The sequence below is a fragment of the Mytilus galloprovincialis genome, chromosome 3, assembly GCF_965363235.1.
Source record: "Mytilus galloprovincialis chromosome 3, xbMytGall1.hap1.1, whole genome shotgun sequence".
Taxonomy (NCBI): domain Eukaryota; kingdom Metazoa; phylum Mollusca; class Bivalvia; order Mytilida; family Mytilidae; genus Mytilus; species Mytilus galloprovincialis.
This window is the reverse complement of record NC_134840.1, coordinates 84,226,486-84,252,779: the sequence shown is the minus strand read 5'-3', so window position 1 is coordinate 84,252,779 and position 26,294 is coordinate 84,226,486. Positions and strand designations below refer to the sequence as shown.

The window sequence follows — 26,294 nt, the reverse complement described above, 5'->3', positions numbered from 1 at the left end:
ATGGTTCAGTGGTTATAGTTAAATTTTTGTGTTTTGGTCTGTTTTTCTCGTACTATATGCAATAGGTCTACTATATTTGTTGTATGGAACGATTGTAAGGTGTACATGTCTAGCGGGCAGATGTCATGTGACCTTGACCTCATTTTCATGGTTCAGTGGTCAAAGTTAAATTTTTGTGTTTTGGTCTGTTTTTCTCATACTGTATGCAATAGGTCTACTATATTTGTTGTATGGAACGATTGTAAGGTGTACATGTCTAGCGGGCAGATGTCATGTGACCTTGGCCTCATTTTCATGGTTCAGTGGTCAAAGTTAAGTTTTTGAGTTTTGGTCTTTTTATCTAATACTATATGCCATAGGTCAACTATATTTGGTGTATGGAAATATTTTATGATCTTTATGTCAGTTGCACAGGTTTTATTTGACTGTGACCTCATTTTCACGGTTCATTGCACAGTGTTAAGTTTTTGTGTTTTGGTCTATTTTTCTTAAACTATAAGTAATAGGTCAACTATATATTTTGTATAGAAGCATTGTTAGCTGTACATGTCTGCCTGGCATGGTTCATCTGACCTTGACCTCATTTTCAAGGTTCATTGGTCTATGTTTAGTTATCTTGGTTAATGTTAAGTTTATGTGACAGTTGTTATAAAGCTTAGCTTTATACTTAGGACTATCAACATAATATCAATGATTAGTATAGAAGGCGAGACATTTCAGCGTGTGCACTCTTGTCTGTTTTCTGTTTCTCTGTAATTTGTAATTTCGTAAGGTTGTCCTCTGGTTGTTTTTTCTTTCATTTCAGACAATTGCTTTGCTTGTCATTTTGGGGGATTGAGTAGGCCATCTTCAGTCATCACTGTGGTTTGGAGGTTCCAACCATGCACTAATTAGCTTCTGATCTTAATTCAACTTCTAATATTGCCAGTCTTCTATCTGAAATTTGGGGGTTCTCTTTCAGTAGTCCACCAATAATTGTTAGAATGAAAAACTCTCAATTCCCTAAAACACATGTCTACAAAGGAAAAATATGAATATCATTGAATAAATATTAAGAACAGAAATTATTAGACTATTATCAAGTTGTTATTTTTTTTAAATCTTATTTACGGTTTACCAATTACATAAATTTATTTTCAAATGAAATTTTTCAGGTATAAAGAAAAGGGTAATATAGAAGTACAGTTTTTCAACATTCAAGCCAAACTGAAAGCTAATGGACAGAAAAATTACACACCTCCAGAGGGCTTGCTGGTGCACGATATAGAGACAGCATGGTTAAAACTGGAAAAATCAGAGCACGAACGGGAGGTAGCAATGAGAGATGAAATGATAAGGTTTGTAATTGGATTAATCCATATCACTCCCCCCTCCCCTCCCTGTTCTCCCTGTTTATTGCTGTTAATAATATTTAGGGTCTTTGGTACCATTTACCTGGCTGCTATATCTTGTGAACCTGAACCAAATTCTATATACAGCATCTGTTTTACACAAATTAATGGTCAGTAAGGTGCCCAAGACATAAAACTGGTTCTTGTATAAAGATAAAAGCTGAAGAAACACAGTGAAGTGACTTATTCTAGTTAATACTTTTTTTATATACCAAGCAATATATGTTATGAAGGATAATAAAGAAACAAAGGGAGTGATGGTGAGAAGAAAAAAATTGTTCAATGTCTATTAAGAGTATTTATTATATTAAATAACATAATTTTATACCATTTTTTTTCAGGCAAGAGAGATTGGAACAGTTGCATCAGAGATTTCAGAAAAAGGTAAGGGGTTGTTTTAGAATTAAACACATGAGGGATTGGATTCACCTTTTGTAGACAAACCATGAAATTAAAAAGCATTATTTTTCTTGTAATTCTTAAAAAATCTATCGAAATTCAACCCATAAAATGGAAATCAGTAAATAGTCTTTTGTCTTATTAAAAAGAAATTTTGTGACTTGTATGATTTCTACTGTAAAATTTGATTTTATTTAATTTTTAATTGAAAACTTTTTCAGGCTGAAATACGAGAACAATGGTTATCAGACATGTCCCTGATATTAGATGAGAAACTTGTCTGTAGTAATGCTGCACAGACAGAAGCATCCATCAAGAAACATGAGGCTATCAGTGCAGAAATACTGGCTAGGGTAAGTCGTGAGAAATATCAAACTTTGGAATCCATCAGGTTAATCATGCTTTTAATCTGTAAATTCCTTAAAAAGGGATAATTTTAGTTAGAGATGACCTCTTGAAGAAAAGTGCAAGTGCTTTGATATTCCATCATCCAATCAAAAGATCTGATATGGTTGGAAGAAATGTGCAAGTACTTTAATATCCAATTATTCGATAACAAGCTGTGATTTGGTTGTGACTTAGAGTAATTGTCTATTTAGATATCTGAAAACAAGGCTCATAGCAAGTTTCCTTGCCGTTTCCTTAATCTATGTAAAAAAACAACTAATACTTGTCAAAAATTGAATTGATATATTTTACTGGTAGATATCTCCTTACTATAAGTGTGGACATACATCGGAACTTTTTATTCATTAAAACTTTAAAGTATATTTTAATTGAGTTGTTCTCTGTCTGTACAGAAATAGATTTTGTGTTTGTAAAAGCATTATAAATAACAGCAAAAAGATTTGAAATGATTTTATTTTGAAAAAAATTGAAAAAAAAAAATGTGCCAAAGATGAATTTGTAGAGCCTATAAACTTACATTTTGATGATATTTTATTTGCAGAAAGACAGATTCAGGGCATTAAACGGTTTAGCAAAGGAACTAGTCCAAGGGGGCTACCATGCAAAAGATGCCGTAAACAAAAAGTAAGATAACACTTTGTTCAGAGGATATTTTGATTTATTTCTTCCAACATTCTGTAAACCAACTTATTTGCAAGTAATCAGTGAGATCAATTGACGTTTTCCAACTATAATAAAACATTTTTTTGCAGAGATCAAGACATAATGATGAAATGGAAGAAATTATTAGACAAATTAGAAGCAAGGAAGAAAACATTGGACGGGTTCAGCAATTTGATGAACAGCTTCAGAGAGATAGAAAGTATTGTGGAAGAGCTCAAAGAAGCAGAGGTAATGCTCATTTTTATTAAAAAAAAAAAAAAAAAGGAAGCTCATTTTTATCAGTATGTTTTTAATTTTCGGCCTATATTTTTTATAACTTCTTTTGAGATAATTTCAAAGTATCTACCTGATTATTTAAAGAGATTTTGGGTATTTATTTTTACTGTTTGAAGTTCACAAGCGTTTTTTTTTTTCAAGGGGTGTAAATTTTCGCTTATTTTTGCGGATAGAACAAAATCACCAAAATAAATTCTGTCAATTTAGAAGTGCACATGCAAAGGTATTGATAAAAGTTTTGAATCCGCCAAAATATTTTGTATGCCTTATTCAATGAAAATCGCAAAATTTTACACCTGTGAAAATAACCCTCTATACAGCATAAGTCATACAGTTTTAAACCAAACCAAGATTCTTGCAAATTGTTATTTTTATTTTCATTTTGATTGTTGATGAAGTTTCTGAAACATGATTAGCTATTGAGTTGAATATTGAAACAGCTTAAGTTTAGTTAGCTTCAATTCTCTCCTTAAATTTTTTATAAAAGCATTTCTAATCATAAACATTTGTTTTTTCAGGCTAAAGTGAAAATAGATGACAATGGTAAACATTTACAAGCCACAGAGGATTATTTACAACAGCATGCCTTGGTGGAGGCTCAACTTCATGGTCTTGGTAAACGTGTACGGAACTTAAACAGACGATCTAAAAATATGACAGATTTGTCAAATACAGAGGGAGCTGTGCTAGATAAAAGATTAGAAGATTTAAATGCAGAATATAATAGGTATTTGAATTAGGTCTCATTTATACTATTATTCTGCATTTACTGGTTAAATTGTTAAAGAGAGGCTGCTGTATATTGCTACATAAACTATTCGTCTATTTTCCTTTGTACCATTCAAAACACCTGAATGTCTTCCAAAATATACAGAATTATTATGTTGAGGTTCTCTTAGAAGCAATAGTTTGTTTGTCACTGTGTCTTATTACAAGGACTATATGAAAATTAAAATAGGAAACAGAAATTGTTTATTTATTGTCTAGCACCATAGCTATTGGAATGTTCCAAAGACTGTCTAGTAATCAAACTATAATAGAGAAAAAGGATTTTCTTTCATCCAGAACCATTTAAAATTGGATTACTGGTGTAATAATAGTGGTACATGAAACAACTATATAACAAGTTAGTAGATGTTTATTCAAGAAAGGGCATGCTTGTATAAATTATAAGCCACCAACAATCAACAAACAATCGTTTTATGATATAACTTACAAATCTATATCCTATATCTATCTTTTCAGAGTAAATGATTTAGCTAATGATAGAAGAAAGAAATTGGATGTTGCCAAGAAATATTACCAATTCTTACAAGATGCAGAAGAAGAAGAAAGATGGGTTCAGGAGAAAATAGATGTTTGTGGTGCTTCAACAACAGGCAAAGATTTAAATGCTGCTCTTGTCTTACTCAAGAAACATGAGGTAATATATTTACTATTATAAAATTGAGAATGGATATGGGGAATGTGTCAAAGAAACAACAACAAGACCAAAGAGCAGAAAACAGTCCAAAGGCCCCCAATGGGTCTTCAAAACAGCTAGTAAATCCTGCTCCCGGAGGTATTTTGATTGTCCCAAAATGAAAATAAGGAAATGTGGTATGATTGCTAATATATCCTCAAAAAGACTGAAGGACATGGGTGTAGACACCTATAGGTCATCATATTATATGACCTTCAACAATGAGCAAAACTTGAAAGCTAAAAAATACCTCAGATACTTTATACAAACAGAGGAAACAAATTCTCTGATTTATGCAAATAACTATAGGAAAACCAATTTTGACAGACAGCTAACAATATACACCAAGGTTATTATAGTTGCACCAACTGAAAACGGTATATTGCATCACAAGAAAGAATACTTTTAAAAAGCATAACAAACTTATTAAGCCTATTATATGGGGATATTATTGAGTCAGTAAAAAGGATGTTAATTCAAATTTGATGGACAAACTATCTACATATTTGCTAGTTTGAACATTTTGTTATTGTGTTTCAGAGTCAAAAGTAAAAACTTGTATACCTGTTTTGACAAAAGATATTAATTAATATAGTTTTATGCTCAACATCACACTGAGCATGACTGATGTACTTGTATGATATCTTGAGAAAATTTTATGATTTCAAGAAACATTTTCCGTAAATATTAATTTATGTATTTCTTATTCTAGGGCCTTGAAGGAGATATGAATGGTAGATGGCCATGGTGTGAGAAACTTTGCAATACAGGCAAAGAACTAATGAATGGTGGTCATGAGGCAAAGAAAGAAATCAATTCTAAAATAAAAAATCTAATAGAGAAATGGGACAGACTAAAGAAATTAGCTGCTATTAGAAGGACAAAGATAGAAGATGGAATTGAGGCACATCAGGTTTGTTAAGCAGACGGTCAATTAAGCTTGAACACAATTGGAATTTAGTGTTATAGGTCAAAGATCAATAAACGAACTCGGAAAAATCGCAAAAGTGTAAATTGAAACAAGAGTATGGTAAAATGTGAGATGAGAGACATCATTTTAAGATTTTTCTGTATGGTTAATAGGAGATAAGGGTAAAAGGTCATTGAAAAAAGAATACAGCAATTCATCATGTTGGGTGGTGGATAAAGCAGATTATTTATAGAATTAATTGAAGGTTATTCTATCTAAGATAGGAATTCTTTTGTGGACTTTTATTCTGTTCTCTATTCAACCAAAAAACACCAATGTTTTTTTTAAAGTTTAACTGAACACAAGTTATAGTCACACTGTTTTTTACCAATTACCTGTAATACATATTATGGTTTTTTTTCCATTACATTCTTATTTTGACCATATCCAACCAGATGAAAGGAAGTATTAATTTGCTTTCTATTTCTTTGTAGTACTATGCAGATGCTGATGAAGCTGAGGCATGGTTGAAAGAAAAGATGCCCTTGGTTTGTAGTGACGACTATGGAAAGGATGAAACTGGTTCACAGGTATATGTCTTTAACATTATCAAGACTTTTTTTTATGGCTGGCATGGTCACTTATGAAATCAGTATATCCTTTGGTTACTGCCCAATAAAGCAGTAACAAAAGTTCTGAGTTTGGTAATGAAAGGAAGACTCAAAAACCTTTTTGACCACTTTGTTTCTATATGTACATTATCTAAACAAGAATTTGTGGTTCCCTAACAGCTCTTCTATAAAAGCATGCAAAACAAAGCTTTGATCAACTTGCTAGGTTTGCTTGGATGTTTTCAAACAATAGGTAGGCGGAGTTTCAGTCTGTTTTATATATAGTGGGACTTGATTGGACAATAAAAATTAATATGAAATGAAGTTAATGTTTATTGTCCAATCAAATTCCAGTATATAGTAAACAGACTGAAACAGACTACCTACCTGTTGTTTACAAACATCAAAACAAACATAGCAAGCAAGTTGATCAAAAGTTTACTTTGCATGCTTTTATAGAAGAGCTGTAACATACAAGCAAATTTAACTTTTTACACAAAGTACAGGTTCATAGGGTCCAAATTTAAAGTGGTAAATTTGCCTTTAGATAGAATAATGATCACCCTCTGTTTAGGCAGGGGAGCAAAAGTAGCATAGAATATTGTTTTATTAGAATGAAAAATTACATTATAAATTTCAGGCACTTCTGTCTAGACACAACAGATTGGAAGGGGAGATAAGAAGTTTTCGCAGTGAAATAACCAGACTTGATGAGTTGGCTCAGTTAATGACCAAAGCTGCCACAGAGCATAATGTAAGTAGGATTTGTTTGTAACCTTTTATAATATATGTTTGAATAGTTTTACACTTGTTATTTTTGGGGCCTTTTATATCTTGCTGTTTGGTGTGAGCCAAAAAGGCTCTGTGTTGAAGACATTAATTTAACCTATCATGGTTAACTTTTTACAAATTGTGACTTGGTTGAAGAGTTGTCTAATAGGCACTTATACCACGTCTCTACATATGCTAAAAAAAGATTTTATGTTACAGCTAATTTTCTAATGCATATGTAGAGCAAGACTTTGGTTAGCTTGCTTGCTTTGTTTGTATATTGTATAATTGTAATTGGTATAACATCCAATCAAAAAAAATATATAATATATATCAAGCACAAGCATCCAATAACATTATACAAACTTCAGCCTGCCTATCTCTTTATTGCAGATTTAAATCTTATTTACAATGCTTGTACGAACATTTAAACAAACAATGCAAGCAAGCCAACAAAACATTTAAACTACATGCATTAGGAAAATAGCTCTAATGGTTATGCTTCTTTAAGTTTATGTTATGACATTCTGTTTCAGATTTCCATAGAGAAGTTTATACCACAAGAGAATGGAGATAAATCAGAGGATGAAGATTCAGTGGACGAGATGGTTGATGTTCCCACAGAAATAGAGGTAGAGGAGGAGATAGAGAAAGAGGTCATGCAAGATGTGATTGAAACCAGGAAGATTCCACAAGTCAAGGTTTCCCATGCATATACAGGACAGGGAATGAAAGTAGAGAAGGGAGATGTAAGTAGAACAGGAGAAATATAAAGTTTCTTTAATTCTTGGTGGACTTTTACCCTCAATGGATGCAAGATACATTTTATTATTTTTAGGCCCCTGCTGCAGCAGAGAGGGGTGGATTAAGTTTTACTCTTGTCTGTCTGTATGTCATCTTTATGTAGGTCTGTACATCCCTAAATTGTTGTATAATCAACTATTTGTTTATTTGATCTCAGTTTTCCATTAGTCAGAATTTTATTATAATGAAAAATTGTCTTGCCTTTTTCTGATTTTTTTACTGTAATGTCTTCACTTAAAAAAGGCAATCATGTGTGATGAGACATAAAAAAACAGCACATTATCTGAAAGGTGATTGTAAAAGAAAGATTAAGCTTGCTTGCATACCATCAAAAAAATATTCTTGTTTTCCATCAAAGGAGCTATGCCATCTATTATATAAACATAGACCATAGTCAAACCAAAATGATGCAACTTTGTTTGCAGAATCTTTTTCTGTTCATTTGTATAGGTGTTTGGTTTCAGAAATCTTGAAACATAAAGTTAATCCTATGATAAGTAACTATATTTTCCCTATCCTTACTTTTAGCTATTACTGCTAATTCAAAGGACAAATTCAGACTGGTGGCAGATCAGAAAAGGTGACGGAACTGAGGGATTTGTACCTGCCAATTATGTTAAGGAGGTCCAACCTAAAGTCTCTCAAAAGGTCATACGTAAACCAATGAAAGTCAAGGAAAAGGTCAAAGTCAAGAAGACTGTAATGAAAAAAGAAGTTCAAAAGAAAAAGCCAGAGAGAGCAAGTAAATTAAGAAGAGCTCCTTCAGGTAACATTTTGATATTTTACAAAGTCATTTTAAGGTTCTTATGTTTGTTCTGCATTAAAAATGGAAATTCTAGTAAAAATTGTAGGTACTTATTTTCCTGAATAAAATGAACTTATGCTTATTTTTTGATGAAATAGTATGGCAAAAGAGTAGAATACTGTTTCTTCATATTGAATTAAACAAATGTATATATATTTATACATTTGATGCAATAAGACTTAGAATGTATCATCTTAAATCTATTTCAGTGAGATCTAAAACTAATCTTCATTTCGACAAAGACAATGTTGACAAGAGACAAAAGCAGCTTAATCTGAACTACAATAAACTTATCAAATTAGCACAGGTATTTATAATTTATAATATACAAACATATGAATTGAAACAAGAAAAACGTACAAGTGATTCATATTATTGAATGTAAAGAATAAAAAAATGAGGAGGAAAAACTTGACAGAGATAAACAACAGTGATATCTATAATTTCTTTAATTTATGTAATAAAGAATCATTTTTTTGTTTTGTTTATTTTATATGAGGGTGGTAATTGGAGTACCTTCATAACAAATAATGGTAAAAATTCTTGCCAAATGACATTAACGGTAATATTTGATGTATGACGATACATTTGTAAATATGCACTTACTTGTAGACGATAAAAAATTGAAAGATGTTGACGATTCACATTAATTATTATACCCCCGCTTTAAAAAAGGGGGGGTATACTGTTTTACCTCTGTCTGTCAGTCCGTCCGTCAGTCCGTCCATCAGTCCGTCCGTCAGTCAGTCCGTCCCATGAAACTTTTGTCACATTTTTCTCAGGAACTACACATCCACCCTTTCTGTAATTTGGTATCAACATTTATATATGTCAGCCATACCGTGTGATGCGTTTTCAGATTCATCACTTGACAACTTCCTGTTTACCGAACACTTGTCTGATTTTACACATGATAGCCAAGTTGAAAATTTTCGTCACATTTTCTCAGGAACTACAATACAAGGATTTCTGAAATTTGGTTTCAGGATTTATATAAGTCAGCTATACCGTGTGATGCGTTTTCAGATTCATCACTCAACAACTTCCTGTTTACCGAACACTTGCATATTTTTACACTATTAATATTATCCACTTGCGGCGGGGGTATCATCAGTGAGCAGTAGCTCGCAGTTTCACTTGTTTTTTTCCAAAAATAATGGTAACAATAATTATTTGAGACCTCTGATGAATCACGATAAGGATATTTTGAGAATCACGGTAAAATTTTAATCCATTTGATGCTAACAGTAGCAAAAAATGGCTGTTTGACACCTGACGGTAAAGGGCATTACTACCCTCTAGATCTTATATGTGTCTTAATCAGTGTTTTATATGGAAAAAATAATTTTTATGGTGAATTTTTTATTCTTGAATTTCATTAAAAATTGATTTTATGTTTAAGGCCAGAAGAATAGCATTAGAGGATGCCAAGAGGTTATTCAAGTTCTATAGCGATTGTGAAGAATTTGAATCCTGGATGGTGGAAAAGGTAAATTATTATTGTCATTTGTTTTGTATACACAGGGAATTACTTTAGATATAAGTTAAGAGTTTCTTTTGAATGATTTCTCAATTTATTAAAAAGGAAAATCATTCATCATAAGTTTTTTTTTTTTTAATCATTGAGTTTTGTGCAAGTTTGCCATTTTAGAGTCTTATACGATATTGATAGTTGTTTTTTGCTCAGTAAAAAGAAATAGTTTTACACCATGTGTGGACAACTTGTGTCTTCTTGGTGTTTATACCTTTAAAATATTACCCAGCATGCTTTAGATTATGTTATTATACCTCAGTATTTTCTATATAAAAAATAATGAAATAGTTGTGCTATTTCATTCCACAGACTATTTGCCAGTTAATAGTTTCAAAGACTATTACCCCAGTTAATAGTTTCATAATCATCTTGACCATACTTTTTCATGCTTATTTTTCATTGGACAATAATGATGTCATTGACTATTTTGCTTGGCAACGTCAAACTCTTATATTGATTGTGCTGTTCAGTATAATAAAACACCTAATGACTGGTTGTGCGGGTAATAGCAAGTTTGTTGTCCCTTCACATACCAACTATTGCTCTTGGCTTTGCCTAGAGCAATAGTTGGTACCTCAGGGACAACAAACTTGCTATTAACCTCACACCCAGTCAATAGGTGTATAATATTACCCAGCATTCTTTAGATTATGATATTACCAAGCATTCTTTAGATTATGATATTATATGTACCAGCATTCTTTAGATTATGATATACCCAGCATTCTTTAGATTATGATATTACCCAGCATTCTTTAGATATGATATTACCCAGCATTCATTAGATTATGATATTACCTAGCATTCTTTAGATTATGATATTACCCAGCATTCATTAGATTATGATATTACCCAGCATTCTTTAGATTATGATATTACCTGGCATTCTTTAGATTATGATATTACCCAGCATTCATTAGATTATGATATTACCTAGCATTCTTTAGATTATGATATTACCCAGCATTCTTTAGATATGATATTACCCAGCATTCTTTAGATTATGATATTACCCAGCATTCATTAGATTATGATATTACCTAGCATTCTTTAGATTATGATATTACCCAGCATTCTTTAGATTATGATATTACCCAGCATTCTTTAGATTATGATATTACCCAGCATTCATTAGATTATGATATTACCCAGCATTCTTTAGATTATGATATTACCCAGCATTCATTAGATATGATATTACCCAGCATTCTTTAGATTATGATATTACCCAGCATTCTTTAGATTATGATATTACCCAGTATTCTTTAGATTATGATATTACCCAGCATTCTTTAGATTATGTTATTACCCAGCATTCCAAAGATAAATAGGTGTTATGGGGCAAAATATTTTACCTTGTATTGTATGGAAATACACCAAGGAGTTAGAAAATTTGACACTTATTCCAAAACCTCACCTAAGTACATCCTTAAATTCATAAAGAGTAAAAATATTTCAAAAGATATTGGAAGAAAATGTGTCAAATTTTTTTGAATTTTCAAAAATATTTCCAGTTGCAATGTTTTCTATACAAACAAGAAGCAATGTAACGTTGAATACTTTTTTTCTTACAGGAACAAATTCTAAAGAGTAAAGAAAGCCTGTCTGACAACATGGATGCTATCAGGAAGAAATTTGAGGTATAGAAAATAATTTATAAATTTAAATTTTGAAGACAAAAAATAAAGTCCTTATATTTAGCCAACCATATATTTTTTCAATCACCTCCTTTGTCTAGAGGAACACAAACCAATGAAGGTCACCATTTAGGTAGCAATACACAGTTAGAAGTTAAGTTTCTCATTATGGCCATGGTGAATTTTTTAAATAAGAAAGTTTTTGAACAATAAAATTGATTTTTAGATAATTGAAGAATAATATAGCCTTCTTAGTGGGTTTATATGAACATTTAGATTGTTTTTACCATGTTTTATAGGCCATTTTGTTTGTTTGACATTCCATATTTTCCTATCTGTACCGCCCATAGGTCCATAAATTATTGTAGTGTTTATCAACAAAGATTTGACGCTCGATCTTTTCAATTCAATTTTATGGAAAAACGAGCAGAAATGCATATGATTTTTGGGGAAAGACGGCTTCAAGCCGTCAATTCCCTAATGGGGTTGGCCAGAGTATCATTCCCTCACGTCAATCATTTTGTTTTGATAGTTTGGAAACCCCCTCAAAATGTCATACTGAAATTGATTACAAGGAGAACAGATTGACTTTAAATACATTTTTTACACATTTCCTTTCTGTTTCTCGTAAAATTATCGTATATTGAGCTTTCCCTTACACTATATACGTTTCTTTTACAGTCCGGAAAAATCAGTATTACGAAATATTCTAAATATATCTAACCTAGTGACGTCATTGTTGGAATGCCACACTACACAGGGATATCCTTTATTCATTATAAAAATCATTCACAGTATTTGTATACTAATTTAAAATCCGTATTTGTTAAATATAAACCTAATGATGTTTGCTGTAGTGTAGATGATTCACACACCAACATGCAATGCTTTAATCTGAGGCTATAATCAGATAATTTGTAGGTCAACTTTTGCGGTAAACAATCTCAATGGGGATACATGAGATTGGGGAGAGAAACGTCAGTTTTCATTGTTTCTGTAAAGTTCTGTTTTTAGAATCTTCCTCCAATTTAGGAGCACCTCAATTGATGAGTACTTATACACTAAAATCAAAGTAAATGTTTCTGAACACTTAAAATGTGACATTTAGTATATGATAAGTAGTCTTCTATATAAAAAAAAATCTGTACCAACATAATTATTGAAATGGTTAAAAAAAATATAAAAAAAAAATGTTGCTTTTTGTAGTTTATACCTATTGAGATTGGGGAGAGCAACTGCAGTTTTCATTCTTTCTGTAAAGTTGTGTTTTTAGAATCTTTCTCCAACTAAGGAGCATATCGTAAATACCGCACACTGGACGTTTACTATGTACCGCGCTTTATGTAACGTCACGTCACCTTGACGTGTTACTATGCTTTTCTAATACATCTATCAAATAGTCAAGACGTCTTTTATTTCTATCACCCACTTTATGATATTATGGTGCCGTAACCAAAAGGGAAAATGGATACGAAGATGAAAGCCGTACGAGCGGGACACAAAGGTGCAGTAACGAAACTCCTGAAGAAATTTGAAGAAATTCAACAAAGTTCCGAAGCGGATTACGAGGAAATTTCAACATTATTAGAAGTAGTCACTCAGAAGAAAAGAACTTTAGAGAACATCAACGAGAAGATCTTGGAGCAAACTTCAGATGAAGATGTAGCAGTGGAAATACTGGAATCAGATGAGTACATGTTCAATTTAGAATATAAATTACGGCAAATAACAAAATTGTCAAAGTCAGTTCAAAATCAGAGTTTTCCCGCAAATGAACCTATTTCATCGAATTTGAACCCTCACGCCGATAATTTTATACAATCAGTTCCATCTACATTTATTAGTCAACCTTCAACATCTGCAAACCAACAATATACGCATAGCTCAAATTCACGCGCATCGTCTAGCGCAAACAGCGAGTATCACAAGCTACCAAAGTTAAATTTACCTATATTTACCGGAGATATACTAGACTGGCAATCGTTTTGGGACTCCTATGAAACCGCGATCCACACTAATCCTACACTGAGTGATGCACAAAAATTCAACTACCTAAAGTCCCTTCTACAAAGCGAAGCTTTACAAACTATAGCAGGTTTTTCCATGACGAACACAAATTACGAGAAAGCAATTTCATTACTCCAGGAAAGATACGGGCAAACTCATAAAATCGTCCAAACCTACATGCAGGCCTTACTTGATTTACAGGCTCCAATTAATACAATTACTAGTCTCCGTAACTACTATGATAAGACAGAAACGTATGTAAGAGGTCTCGAGTCACTCGGACAGACAGACGATACTTATGGATCACTTCTTGTCCCTGTAATTTTAAATAAATTACCCGCAGAGATACGTCAACACTTAGCACGAGAACACAGATCCACAAACTGGACCTTACATGATTTACGCAAAGCGCTTCTCGAAGAACTTAATATTATGGAAGCCGGTAAATTACCGGAAAAAGTAGAAAGCCCACTCGCTACCGCTACATTCTTGACCAACGCAAAATCACGTACAAAATCGTCATTCAACAAGAACGAAAGGTCGTATTCGGATAAAAAGATAAACACAAAGCAATGCGCATTTTGTCACGAAATCGGACACACACCCGTCAACTGCACTAAAGTCACAACCGCTAACGCGCGGATGAATATAGTCAAGAGTGAACGACTGTGTTTCAACTGCCTAGGTCACCACAAACTAGCTGATTGTAAATCAAAAAGTAACTGCCGAAATTGTAACAAACGTCATCACACTAGCATATGTAGTAATGATGAGAAATCTGAGGAATCGAGCAAACCACCAGCCAATGAAACCGAAAATACGGTATTACATTCGTCCCTAACACAAAGAACAACAAATGTACTGTTAAAGACAGCCGTCGCTACTGTTAGTTCGAAAAAACAAAGTACAGAAGCAAATATTTTGTTAGATGAAGGTGCGCAGAGGTCCTTCATAACAGAGACACTTGCAAAGAAGTTGGATTTAGTTTCAAGCGGAAACGAAGTAGTACACCTTTCCGGTTTCGGAGAACAAAATAGACAAGTAAGACACATGAAATCGGCAACAGTTTATATTCAAACAGATGAAGGCGAAAATATACCACTAAATGTACTAATTATTCCTGAAATTGCAATGCCACTACAAATTCACGTGAGATCCGTTACTAACATGAGACACTTACGAGGACTAAAATTAGCACATCCTGTTTCGGACGATGACATGTTCGAAATTGAAATACTAATCGGAGCAGATTATTATTGGAGTATAGTTGGAGATGACATTATTAGAGGTGAAGGACCAACCGCCGTTGAATCCAGGCTTGGATACCTCCTATCAGGACCAACAATGACAAGTACATGTACTGCAAGTAGGAGCTCTATTCTTAATGTTATAGTATCACACAAGACAGAGGAATTAAACCTAGAGAAATTCTGGGAGATTGAATCGATTGGAGTTGAAGATAAGACCGGAAATACTGAAAACGACGAATTTCAGAAAATGTACGAAGAAACAGCAATATCTTTCAATAACAACAGGTATATAGCCAAACTTCCGTGGAAAGCAGAACATCCACCGCTACCAACAAACAAAGCTGTTGCTTTCAGAAGGACTGAGAGTGTCATTAAACGTTTACAAAAGGAACCAAAATTACTTTTAAAATACGGAGAAATAATTGATGAGCAGGAAAAGCGAGGGTTCATTGAGAGAGTTGATAACGAAGAAATCAATCAAAATATCAAGCTGCATTACATACCACATCACCCAGTAAAAAAGGATTCAGTCACGACCCCAATCAGGATCGTATATGATTGTAGTTGCAAACAGACACCAGATAGTGCTAGCTTGAATGACTGCTTACTGAATGTACCGCCTAAATTAAATGAAGTCACCGCCATACTACTCAGATTCCGCTTGAATAAGTATGCAGTATCTACAGACATCGAAAAGGCGTTTCTAAATGTTGGACTGGACATTGAGGACCGGGACGTAACTAGGTTTTTCTGGTTGAGTAAACCAACAGACCCAAACAGCGATTTAACAACATACAGATTCAAGTCCGTACTATTTGGTGCTACATGCTCGCCATTTATATTGAACGCCGTATTATCAAAGCACTTGAATAACCATCCAGTTGATTTCACGGATAAACTTACCAAAGATTTATATGTAGATAACATTGTATCAAGCTTTGAATCAGAAGAAGAACTGTTGAAATACTTTAAACTCGTTTGTAGTTTATTTGCAGATGGAGGATTTAATTTGCGCTCATGGGCCTCGATCAGTCAACTACTACAAGTATTAGCAAGAACCGAAAACGTTATGGACAAAGATCAACTAGTTAAAATCTTAGGATTACGATGGGATACAGCCAGTGACACATTAGGATTCGTTACGCCTAATCTAGATACATCAGAACTAATAACAAAACGCGAAGTACTAAGACAATCATCAAGGATTTATGACCCGCTAGGAATACTAAGCCCTATAACCGTCCGCAGTAAAATGTTAATGCAGAACATATGGGAGAAAAACTTCCACTGGGACGAATTACTACCCGACTCAACGATCACAGAATGGGTGAATATCAGAAAGGATATACAGGAAGCCACAAAGACAGTTGTACCCCGACATTACTTTGATGAAAGTCCAGACACAAACAACGACAACGTAATACATGTATTCACGGACTCTAGTATGAAAGCCTATGGCGCATGCGCGTACATTGTCGCAAATGGAAAAGGTTCCTTAATAATGGCAAAGAACAGAGTAGCACCTCTGAAACAATTGACAATACCAAGATTAGAATTGATGGCTGCCGTAATTGGAAGCAGACTTTTAGCACACATAAGGAACACTTTGCAGATAACCCGTGCAGTTTTATGGAGTGATAGCCAGATAGTTTTGACCTGGTTAAGTTCAAAGAAACCTTTAAAACCGTTCATTTCAAACCGCGTTAAGGAAATAACAGAGCTAACAGAAGAGTTAACTTGGCGATACTGTCCAAGTGAGTCAAATCCTGCTGACTTACTGTCGAGAGGGATAACCGTTGATAAATTCAAAGACAACCGACTTTGGATGCATGGCCCAGATTGGCTCACACTTGAAGATAATTGGCCAGAATGGAACAGAGATGAAGCACAAATCTTATCCACTATTGCGCACCAAGAAGTCGCGGTAGATACCGTACAAGCTACACAGAACAAATTTACTATACACATGATACAAGGGATCGGAAATGTCATCGATTTGAATAGATTCAACTCATTCAAGAAACTTCTTCGAATTACCGCTTACGTGAGAAGATTTATTACCAACTGTAGAAAACGAGCTATACACACAGGTATGTTAAACACGATCGAAATACAAAACGCATCTTTAACGTGGATACAATACATACAGAAAAAGCATTATTCAGAAATCATTCAAGATTTGCAAACAGGAGAGGGGAAAAAACACAACCTTGTCAAACAACTTAAATTATACATAGCTCAAGACAAATTAATTCGCTGTGACGGACGCATTCATAATGCACCTCTTGAAGAAAATACAAAATTCCCGATATTGCTACCCGCAAAGGACAAATTGACACAACTTATCATAATGGACGCACATGTAACTCATTTTCATTCAGGATTATCGAGTACCGTAACATTACTACGCCAAACCTATTGGATACCATCGATACGACAAGTTATCAAGAGCATTATACATAAATGCGTGATCTGCAAGAAAGTTGCTGGTCGACCGTATTCGGCTCCAGATCCACCTCCTTTGCCTAAAGACCGACTAACAGAGGCACCCCCGTTTACAGTAACCGGGGTAGATTTTACTGGCGCCTTGAATGTTAAAACCACAGATGGACTTACCAGTAAAGTATACGTTTGTCTCTTTACTTGCGCAAACACTCGTGCTGTACATTTAGAAGTAGTGATGAATTTATCTGAGGAAACATTCATATTAGCGTTTCGAAGATTTGCTAGTAGAAAATCATTACCAAAAACTATGATTTCTGACAACGGAACAACATTCATCGCAGCCGCCAAGCAATTAACAAGATCATCAGCTGTTATAGAAAAACTGAACAACTTCGGCACTACATGGAAGTTTATACCAAAAAGAGCCCCGTGGTATGGTGGATTTTGGGAGAGGCTTATAGGACTAACGAAGGACTCTATTAAAAAGGTATTAGGGCGTTCATTGATTCAGATTGAACTATTAAGAACCATTGTTACGGAAGTTGAAGCTATACTCAACGACAGACCTTTAACATACGTATCATCCGACCCGTTAGATGAACCGCTCACCCCGTCCCACTTACTTTACGGACGTAGAATTACATCACTACCTTACCCTACGAATCAGGAATTGGAACATTCACTAAATGATATGACACATAAATCTACGAATAAACTGTTTAAAATGAAATCACAGATTATTCAAAGTTTTTGGTATAAATGGAAACACGAATATTTAACAGCTCTACGAGAATATCATCGTAATACAGGAAACAATAAACAGCTGATCACCATTGGAGACGTGGTACAAATCTATGAAGATTCGCCGAGGATCAAATGGACACTAGCCGTTGTCGAAAAACTCAACGTAGGAGGAGACGGACTAGCAAGATCTGCCGTCATACGGACCAAAAATGGACTAACATCGCGTCCAATCACAAAACTGTACCCACTTGAAGTTAGTTTGAATAGCGATGATGACAATACAGACTGTGCAATTAAAACATGTCGCAAAGCTAAAATGGTTGCCATGGAGAAGATAAAGAAATGGACTAAGTGAATTATAAAAAGACTTTAAATGTGTTAATAGCGAGATTCAATTTAGTTTTTCATGAACATTAACTCATTTGAGAAATGCTTAAAGTTTTCAGATATTTTATTTTCTTAATAGTTTTAAATTCAATGTTTTTTGGTAATTTCACTTTTGTGCGGCCCCCAGTATATCGTAAATACCGCACACTGGACGTTTACTATGTACCGCGCTTTATGTAACGTCACGTCACCTTGACGTGTTACTATGCTTTTCTAATACATCTATCAAATAGTCAAGACGTCTTTTATTTCTATCACCCACTTTATGATAGAGCACCTCAATTGATGAGTAATTACCCACTAAAATGAAAGTTAATGTATCTAAACACTAAAAATGTCACATTAAGTATATATATGATAAGTAGTCATCGATTAAAAAATAATTTTGCGTACCAACATAATTATTGTAGTGGTCATTTTTTTTTTTTTTTTTTTTTTTAAATATTGCTTTTTGTAGTTTAAAGCTATTTATTCATGAATTTTAAAGGTATATCAAAATTTGGGATCTGGAAACAAACTTCACACAGCTTATATCAATCATATTTGATTTTATAAGTACATGTATCCCTGTGATGAGAGTTGTAACTGGGAACTTTATCAATGGAAAATTAAAACTGAATAGATTTTTCAGTCCTCACTTTCTTGAGAATACTGTCACAAAAAATTGAAAAAGGTCTTAGCCTGCCCTTCAGTTGTACACAATTAAAATTCTAAAATATATTGTAGTAGTTGTTAAATTCAATTGAATTTTAGATAATTAACTCCCAACTTTAATCAAATGTTTTGATTTAGAAGGTGCAGATCTCATTGTTCCAAATTGTCTCTATGATGAATTCTTGACTAAGGAAATGAAATAACAATAAACAACAATTAGTTTCATTATTGTCAGCTTTTCTATATGTTCTAGCTGTTCTTTTGTTCATTCTTTGTATGTAGACTATCAAAAGATACCCCCCTAAAAATTGAAACAATGGCCGTCTTTTCCCTCAGAGCTCTTCAGCTCTTTGATTTTTTGGACCTCTTGATAGATATATACCTATGGTTTCAGGAAAGGTTTCACTGTAATCGATTGAAATTTTCCTTTGGACCAAATTTTGGAGATTTTTGTGACGTCCCCTCCCCTTTTTTGCAATATTTTGTATCAAATAAATGCAGATTGTTGCCATGGTTACACGAAAAAGAGATTATAGTTCACCATTATAACCATTAGAAATCAAATCTATGGAAGATTCTCTTTCTATAAATATACATATGCATAATACAAATATTAAGCCTTATTTGTTAGAAAGGAAGGGAAAGAGGGTGTTTAAAAATTATGAGTGTCAAATTTAAGTTTTTTTCCTAACTGTATTGCTACCTTAGTGTTTAAGGAGGAGAAATTCATCAATACATATGAAAAATGAATACCTCATACTTTGGTATGAGTTTTATGGTAAAATAGTGAAAATTGATGACCTCATAGAATTTCTAGCTACAAGTATTGAAAAATCCATGAAATTTTAAAACAGAAAGAAACAAAGTGTGCAAAATACAAAAGAAATAATTGTCATGGCCTGCAAACTTTTGTTGCAGAAGTTATCCTATATTCAATCAGAATTGACAAAATTAGCTTTTTGTTGTAGAACTTATTGACAAGTTTAGCAGCTAACAAAGGAAGATTAGATGATATAAACAAACTTGCCGAAGAAATACATCAATCAGGAAGCAGTCAAAAAGATATAGTTAAAAAACGTCAAAAAGAAATTAACGACAGGTATGTTATAAATACAAAGTAGGTAATTATTACCATTAGAGAAATAACTTAAATTAGACTTACATAATATACCATGTAATGATGCATCTGGTAATAAGTTTTGTTGGAATCGAATAATTCTATTTGTTAAATATTTTTTTTTAAATGCAGGGTAAATCTTAAGAACTAGGTACCATTGGAAAACTCAAATGACAAATTTTGATTACTAGACGTAATGAATTTTTGAATTGCTCTTCTTCAAATGTAAAAAAATAACCACTCAAAATAAAAGCTGGAAAGTATAGTCTTGTCTGACTACATTATTATTCTTGTAGACTTTCATAATTTTCTTAAGAATTGGGGATTAGCAAAACATGATAGTCCTACATTGTGAAGAAAATATCAGTATGCAAGATTAAGTTGGTATCTCTATGGCAAAAACAATTTGTATTACGTATATAGTGAAAAACAATGTATTATAAAAATAATTATTATATACAGGTGGATCAGATTGAACAAACTGAAAATGGAAAGAGAAAAGAATCTGGAAGGTGCTTCAAGGTAATTATTCAATAGTCATACATTTAAAGCTTCAATGGACCATTTTCATATTAACGACTTTCAACTCCAACTTTTATACTTTTTCAACAGGTTACCTACTCTGTAGTAGGAAATCCTGGTACCAAGTTAAGTAAGAGTAACGTAAAGAAGTAAAATCAAACTTAAACTGTACAATTTTCAGTGATAATTACAAATGTAACTGCTTCATATATTTTTTTACATGACTAAATCATTGGAAAACTTACCCCTCAGATTACACCGATTATATGTTTGGTTTTACTCATTTTGGTTGCTCTTACTTGACTGAGTACCAGGATGTCTTACCAAGGTCACCTGTAAAAAAAAAATCCATAGTCAAAAGTCTGTAATATGAAAATAGACTAGTTGTGAAATAATTTTACAATGAATATTTGAACTTATTTATGTATTTATCTGATTGTTACTTAGAATAAGCTGTAGTGAAAGGAGGCTTTTTTTAAAATAAATGTTCAATATAGTATAATGTTATTAATTTTTTTGGTGTCTTGCCAATATGAGTATATAGTTCAGTATGGTTTGTAGGAAAACCTCTGCAATTTTATGTGAATTTTTATATGAGCTTAAATAGAGAGATATGAAACAGAGAAACTCTGTAACATGTTATTAATAAAATTGAGAATGGAAATGGGAAATGTGTCAATGAGACAACAACCGAAACCAAAGAGCAAAAAACAGCCAAAGGCAACCAATGGGTCTGCATCACAGCGAGAAAAATCTTGCGCCCTGAGGCAGTGTTTAGCTTGTTTAGAAAAAAAAATATGTACTAGTTAAGTGAAAATGGCCATCTTACTAAACTCAAAAACATATAAATGAACTAAGTTTAATAACATGTGCTTTTCTCATCTGTTATACAGATGGCCATAAAAGAGGGAGGTTTGGCATGCCACAAAACCAGGTTCAACCCACCATTTTTTCCTTTAAAAATGTCCTGTACCAAGTCAGGAATATGGCCATTGTTATATTATAGTTCGTTTCTGTGTGTGTTACATTTTAACGTTGTGTTTCCGTTGTGTCGTTTGTTTACTATAAGACGTGTCACGGTACTTATTTATCCCTAATTCATGTATTTGGTTTGATGTTATATTTGTTATTCTCATAGGATTTTTTCTAATGCTTAGTCCGTTTCTGTGTGTGTGTGTGTTACATTTTAATGTTGTGTCGTTGTTCTCCTCTTATATTTAATGCGTTTCCCTCAGTTTTTAGTTTGTTACCCCGATTTTGTTTTTTGTCCATGGATTTATGAGCTTTGAACAGCGGTATACTACTGTTGCCTTTATTTATACACCTACTCCCTGTTTAATCATACTTTGAATTATGAGTGTTGGTATGCTCAACACTGCTACAGTCTTGTAGTCTTTAACTGTCATTTTGTATTACAGTATTGAGTTGTTCCAGTCAACATGTGATGAATTAGCAGACTGGATCAAGGAGAAAGATAATGCTATGAATACTGATGACTATGGCAAAGGATTACAGGCAACTATTGCCTTACAGAGGAAACATGCAGTAAGTAGTAGGCAAAGTTTAATGGCAACTATAGGTGGCAGTAAATTGTAGGAAACTATTGCCTTACGTAAAAAAAACATACAGTATGTTTGGCAAACTATTTCAAGCCACTCAAAAACTACTGCATTTAGTTTGAATGTTAACTTTTAAATGCATTATTTATGGTGTGGTATTTTTCTTCATACAATAAAGTAAAAAGAACATTCAAGTTCAATTCAATGCAGGGTAAATTATCCTGGTTGGATTTTTGTATAAGAATTTTTGCATGCAATGTTCTCAGTTGAGCAATTAAATTTTATTTTTCAGAATTTGGAAAGAGAATTGAACCCAGTAGGTGAAAAAATGAACAGAATGAATTACTTAGCTGATTCGTAAGTTTCACAAATATTTTGTAAAGAATTTTTATTACTGCATCTTTTCTTTTATTGACTTACAGTAAATATATATTTTGACATTGTTTTCTAACATAAAGATGATATTTTTGTACTATCCTATAGTAATGGCAAGGAAAAGAGAACTTTTAATAAACATCCTTTTGTTTTACATCCTATTTCAAGATTTGCACCATCTGACCTTCAGTTGAATGGCAAGGAAATCAATTTAAAATGACAGTTGTCGATTTCATATTGATTTGAATTAAAATATGTATGATTATTAAGTATTAACTTTTATTGTACATACATTTGTAGAGTGAGGTCAGCCTACCCAGATGAGAAGGGATATGTAGATAAAAGACAGAAAGAATTACAAGACATTTGGGATGCATTAAAGGTTTGTTTCAGTCTTTCAGCTTTTTTTTTAGTGTTTACAAAGTACAATGAATTCATCTAAGCTATTTTTTTAAGGTGGATCATTCAATCAGTATGATTTTTGTTGACAATTATCATTATAAGCAAATCAAATCTCGGAACAGGTAATGAAAGGAAGCACCAATTTGACTAATTTGTTTCTTTATTAATACATTTGTATTAATAGCTTTTAAAGAATCCATGGTTGACATATCAATGAGGGGCGTAAAGGGGGGGTATCTGCACGGAAGAACGCGAAATAAATTGCCATTTCACGATGAACGAACAATTAAAAATTTCTTGCACATTGATCTCTTTCACGATTTCACGAAACACGGTGAATAACGAACCTTTTTCACGGCTGCATGTGAAATAAAAATGGCAAAACACGTTAAACGAAAATAACCCTTTACCACCCTCATCAATAATGCAAATTAAATTATGTTTACAAATCATGTATACATGTAATTATTTTAGTACAAATGCAGTGTTTAATTAAGTAATGCAAATAAATTTTAAACAAATTCTGAAATGTTCATTGCCGATAAAATATAATTGAGAAAAAAATGCATGAAATTATGTTTTGATTGAAATTAATAATTCATTTACATGTTTTATTTACAGAACAAGCTAGATGATAGAAAGAAGAAACTAGATGATGTTGGTGAATTACATCAGTTCAATGATGACGCCAAAGATCTGGTGAGTAAAGGGTGAAAACATGGTAGAAATATGAGCATTTTATGAGTTCCTTTTAATCGTATAAATCTTTGAAAATCTGTTATAAAAGGATGATAAATAAATGTGATTATCATATACTTAGACTAAATAACATATACTTTTTACTGTATGATAATAGCATTAAATTAACGTAAATTAAATATTTTTCGAATTGGTGCTTAGCGGGCTGATATGAAAAGTTTATCACATGCTTCGATTGTTATCACATGCCTTTCCGTAACGTTATCACATGGCATTCCGGTGATACTCGGCAAATTCCGGAAAATACACCTCATTGCTACGTTTTCAGTGAAAAACATTACGAAATAGTGTACAAAACAATTATTTAGATACTGAAAAGTATATTGTGTAAAATAATAACAAAAAAAATAAAAATAAAAATAAAAAAACAAACAAACAAACAAACAAATTATTAAATAAATGCATTCTTTATAAATTTCAAACATAATTTAGAAAGTTACTCTGAAAAGGTTGACTTTTCCAAACAGTGTTCATTATGTATATTGTTGGTTTATTTTTTGGTTTGTCGAGTCGTCCATATTAAAAATGTTTTCTCCTCTGCTGAGGCATATGGTAGAAAGATTTTATATCGAATGTACTAATTTGGGTCCGACGTCCGTGAACTTTTCAATCTTTGAACTTCTATTTGGGAACCACGTAAAAGGATCAATATATGATCTGTTATTTTTCTCCATTGTTGGAGCATATGATAAAAAGATCATAACATGTCATTTTTCATATCGCATGTATTATCAGCCCTCGGTCAATATCAGCCCTCGAGCCATGCGGCTCTTGGGCTGATATTGAACCTAGGGCTGATAATACATGCGATATGAAAAATGACATGTAATAATCTGATATTATTGCACCTGTTGTTATCATATCATGTTAGCACAAAAATTAAAGGATACTTGCAATAATTATTTTGAATTTTATACTGTATGTAAAACTTTACTTTGTGACACTTTTGAAACAATGATGCTATTGAAAAGACTAAAAACCTATTTCAGTATAAATTTTTATGGTTCTTCTTTATTAATGTAATTTCTATGTTTTCATATAAAATTCTCACTTTCAATATGTTGTATTAAAACAAGGATCTTTAATTTTCTTTAATTTTTACAGTTATCGTGGTCTGGTTTAATGAAAGCCAAGTTAGCCAAATCAGATATGCCTAAGGATGTGCAGGCAGCAGAGATAATGCTGAAAGAACATGCTGAGTTAGCTGAAGACATTCAGGCACACAAACCCAAGTAAGTTTACAATGTACTTGTTGCAGGCCATTCATTAGGAGGCGGTACCCAGTACTTTTGTCCTCCTATGCTATTGACAAGTACCGCCTAAATGTAGAAATTTTGATATAAGATATTCATGGAATAAATTGAAAAGCACCACCTAGAAATGTTGAAAGTACCAGTCAACATGAAAGATGATGAAACCCTGTTGTTGATGTAAAATTTGTGTAGCAGCCTTGCCTAATGATTTGAGAAAAAAGAATGAATTTTCTTTCATAGTTTTTAATGCTCATTAAGTCTGATTTCTTCAGACATTCTTTTGGATTTATGCATATTCCTCTTACGGTAACATCCTTTAAAATGAGAGAATATATGGCAAACAAAATGGAGTCCATTTATGAAAAGAAGTTGGACCCTAATAAGATATGATATCAGTATCATGATAGCATTTATTTTACTACATGTGAACAGTATTGTTTTATTTCTTGAATATATAAAGAAAAGTATGGTACTTTCTGAATATAATTATTTTATTCTTGAGTGCATATTAAGGTGGTACCCAACACTTTCACTAAAATTAATTTGGCTCGTTTAATTTTCATAAAAATTTGACAAAGTATTAACTTCGACCCTTTGACAAAAATATAAAAATTTCAAAAAATTTGAACCAACCATTTTATCAGAAAAATTACACTGGTTATATAGCAGTTTGACAAACACAAATTTTGATCATTGAGAAGCTTAATATTCCCTTTACAACACAACGTAATTAAAACGTTTAGTTGATTTTACAGAGTTATCTCCCTGAAGTGTTAGGTACCACCTTAAAAGAGAATCTATCTTTATTTTAGGTTTGTTGATGTTAAGAAGTTAGGAAACAGTGTGTTAAAGAAAGATCCTAAGAATGATGATGTCAAAGGTAAATTACACAAACTACAGGAGGATGAGGCTGTCATTGATGACATGTGGCAGAAAAGGATGGACCAATTACAGGATGCTCATGACCTACAGGTACTTATCTTTAGGTTTCATTTTTGTCAAGTGTACTACATGTGCACACTTTTAATCATTATGGTAACAAGGTGAACATCTTATTCAGGTAAACTTATATATAAACAGATATACTTCATTTTTATGTCCCACTTAGGGAATTATGTTTTTTGGTCTGTGCATCTGTTTGTCCGAAGG

At 32.8% G+C, this 26,294-nt stretch overlaps 1 protein-coding gene across 1 annotated transcript in view; it reads left to right on the top strand.

The window, feature by feature from the left end:
* Nucleotides 1-26,294, top strand: part of LOC143069187 (spectrin beta chain, non-erythrocytic 5-like) — a 108,236-nt gene that overhangs the window by 31,990 nt on the left and 49,952 nt on the right. Inside the window, exons 11-33 of the mRNA XM_076243693.1 lie at nt 1,155-1,337; nt 1,733-1,775; nt 2,012-2,143; nt 2,740-2,822; nt 2,951-3,089; nt 3,656-3,864; nt 4,383-4,560; nt 5,312-5,512; nt 6,004-6,099; nt 6,761-6,874; nt 7,428-7,640; nt 8,224-8,461; nt 8,710-8,807; nt 9,903-9,989; nt 11,609-11,674; nt 20,127-20,257; nt 20,738-20,797; nt 22,216-22,342; nt 22,649-22,713; nt 23,032-23,113; nt 23,755-23,832; nt 24,997-25,124; nt 25,958-26,117. Of these exons, the coding sequence (XP_076099808.1) occupies nt 1,155-1,337; nt 1,733-1,775; nt 2,012-2,143; nt 2,740-2,822; nt 2,951-3,089; nt 3,656-3,864; nt 4,383-4,560; nt 5,312-5,512; nt 6,004-6,099; nt 6,761-6,874; nt 7,428-7,640; nt 8,224-8,461; nt 8,710-8,807; nt 9,903-9,989; nt 11,609-11,674; nt 20,127-20,257; nt 20,738-20,797; nt 22,216-22,342; nt 22,649-22,713; nt 23,032-23,113; nt 23,755-23,832; nt 24,997-25,124; nt 25,958-26,117 (2,911 nt within the window). The remainder of the gene's footprint in view (nt 1-1,154; nt 1,338-1,732; nt 1,776-2,011; nt 2,144-2,739; nt 2,823-2,950; nt 3,090-3,655; nt 3,865-4,382; nt 4,561-5,311; nt 5,513-6,003; nt 6,100-6,760; nt 6,875-7,427; nt 7,641-8,223; nt 8,462-8,709; nt 8,808-9,902; nt 9,990-11,608; nt 11,675-20,126; nt 20,258-20,737; nt 20,798-22,215; nt 22,343-22,648; nt 22,714-23,031; nt 23,114-23,754; nt 23,833-24,996; nt 25,125-25,957; nt 26,118-26,294) is intronic.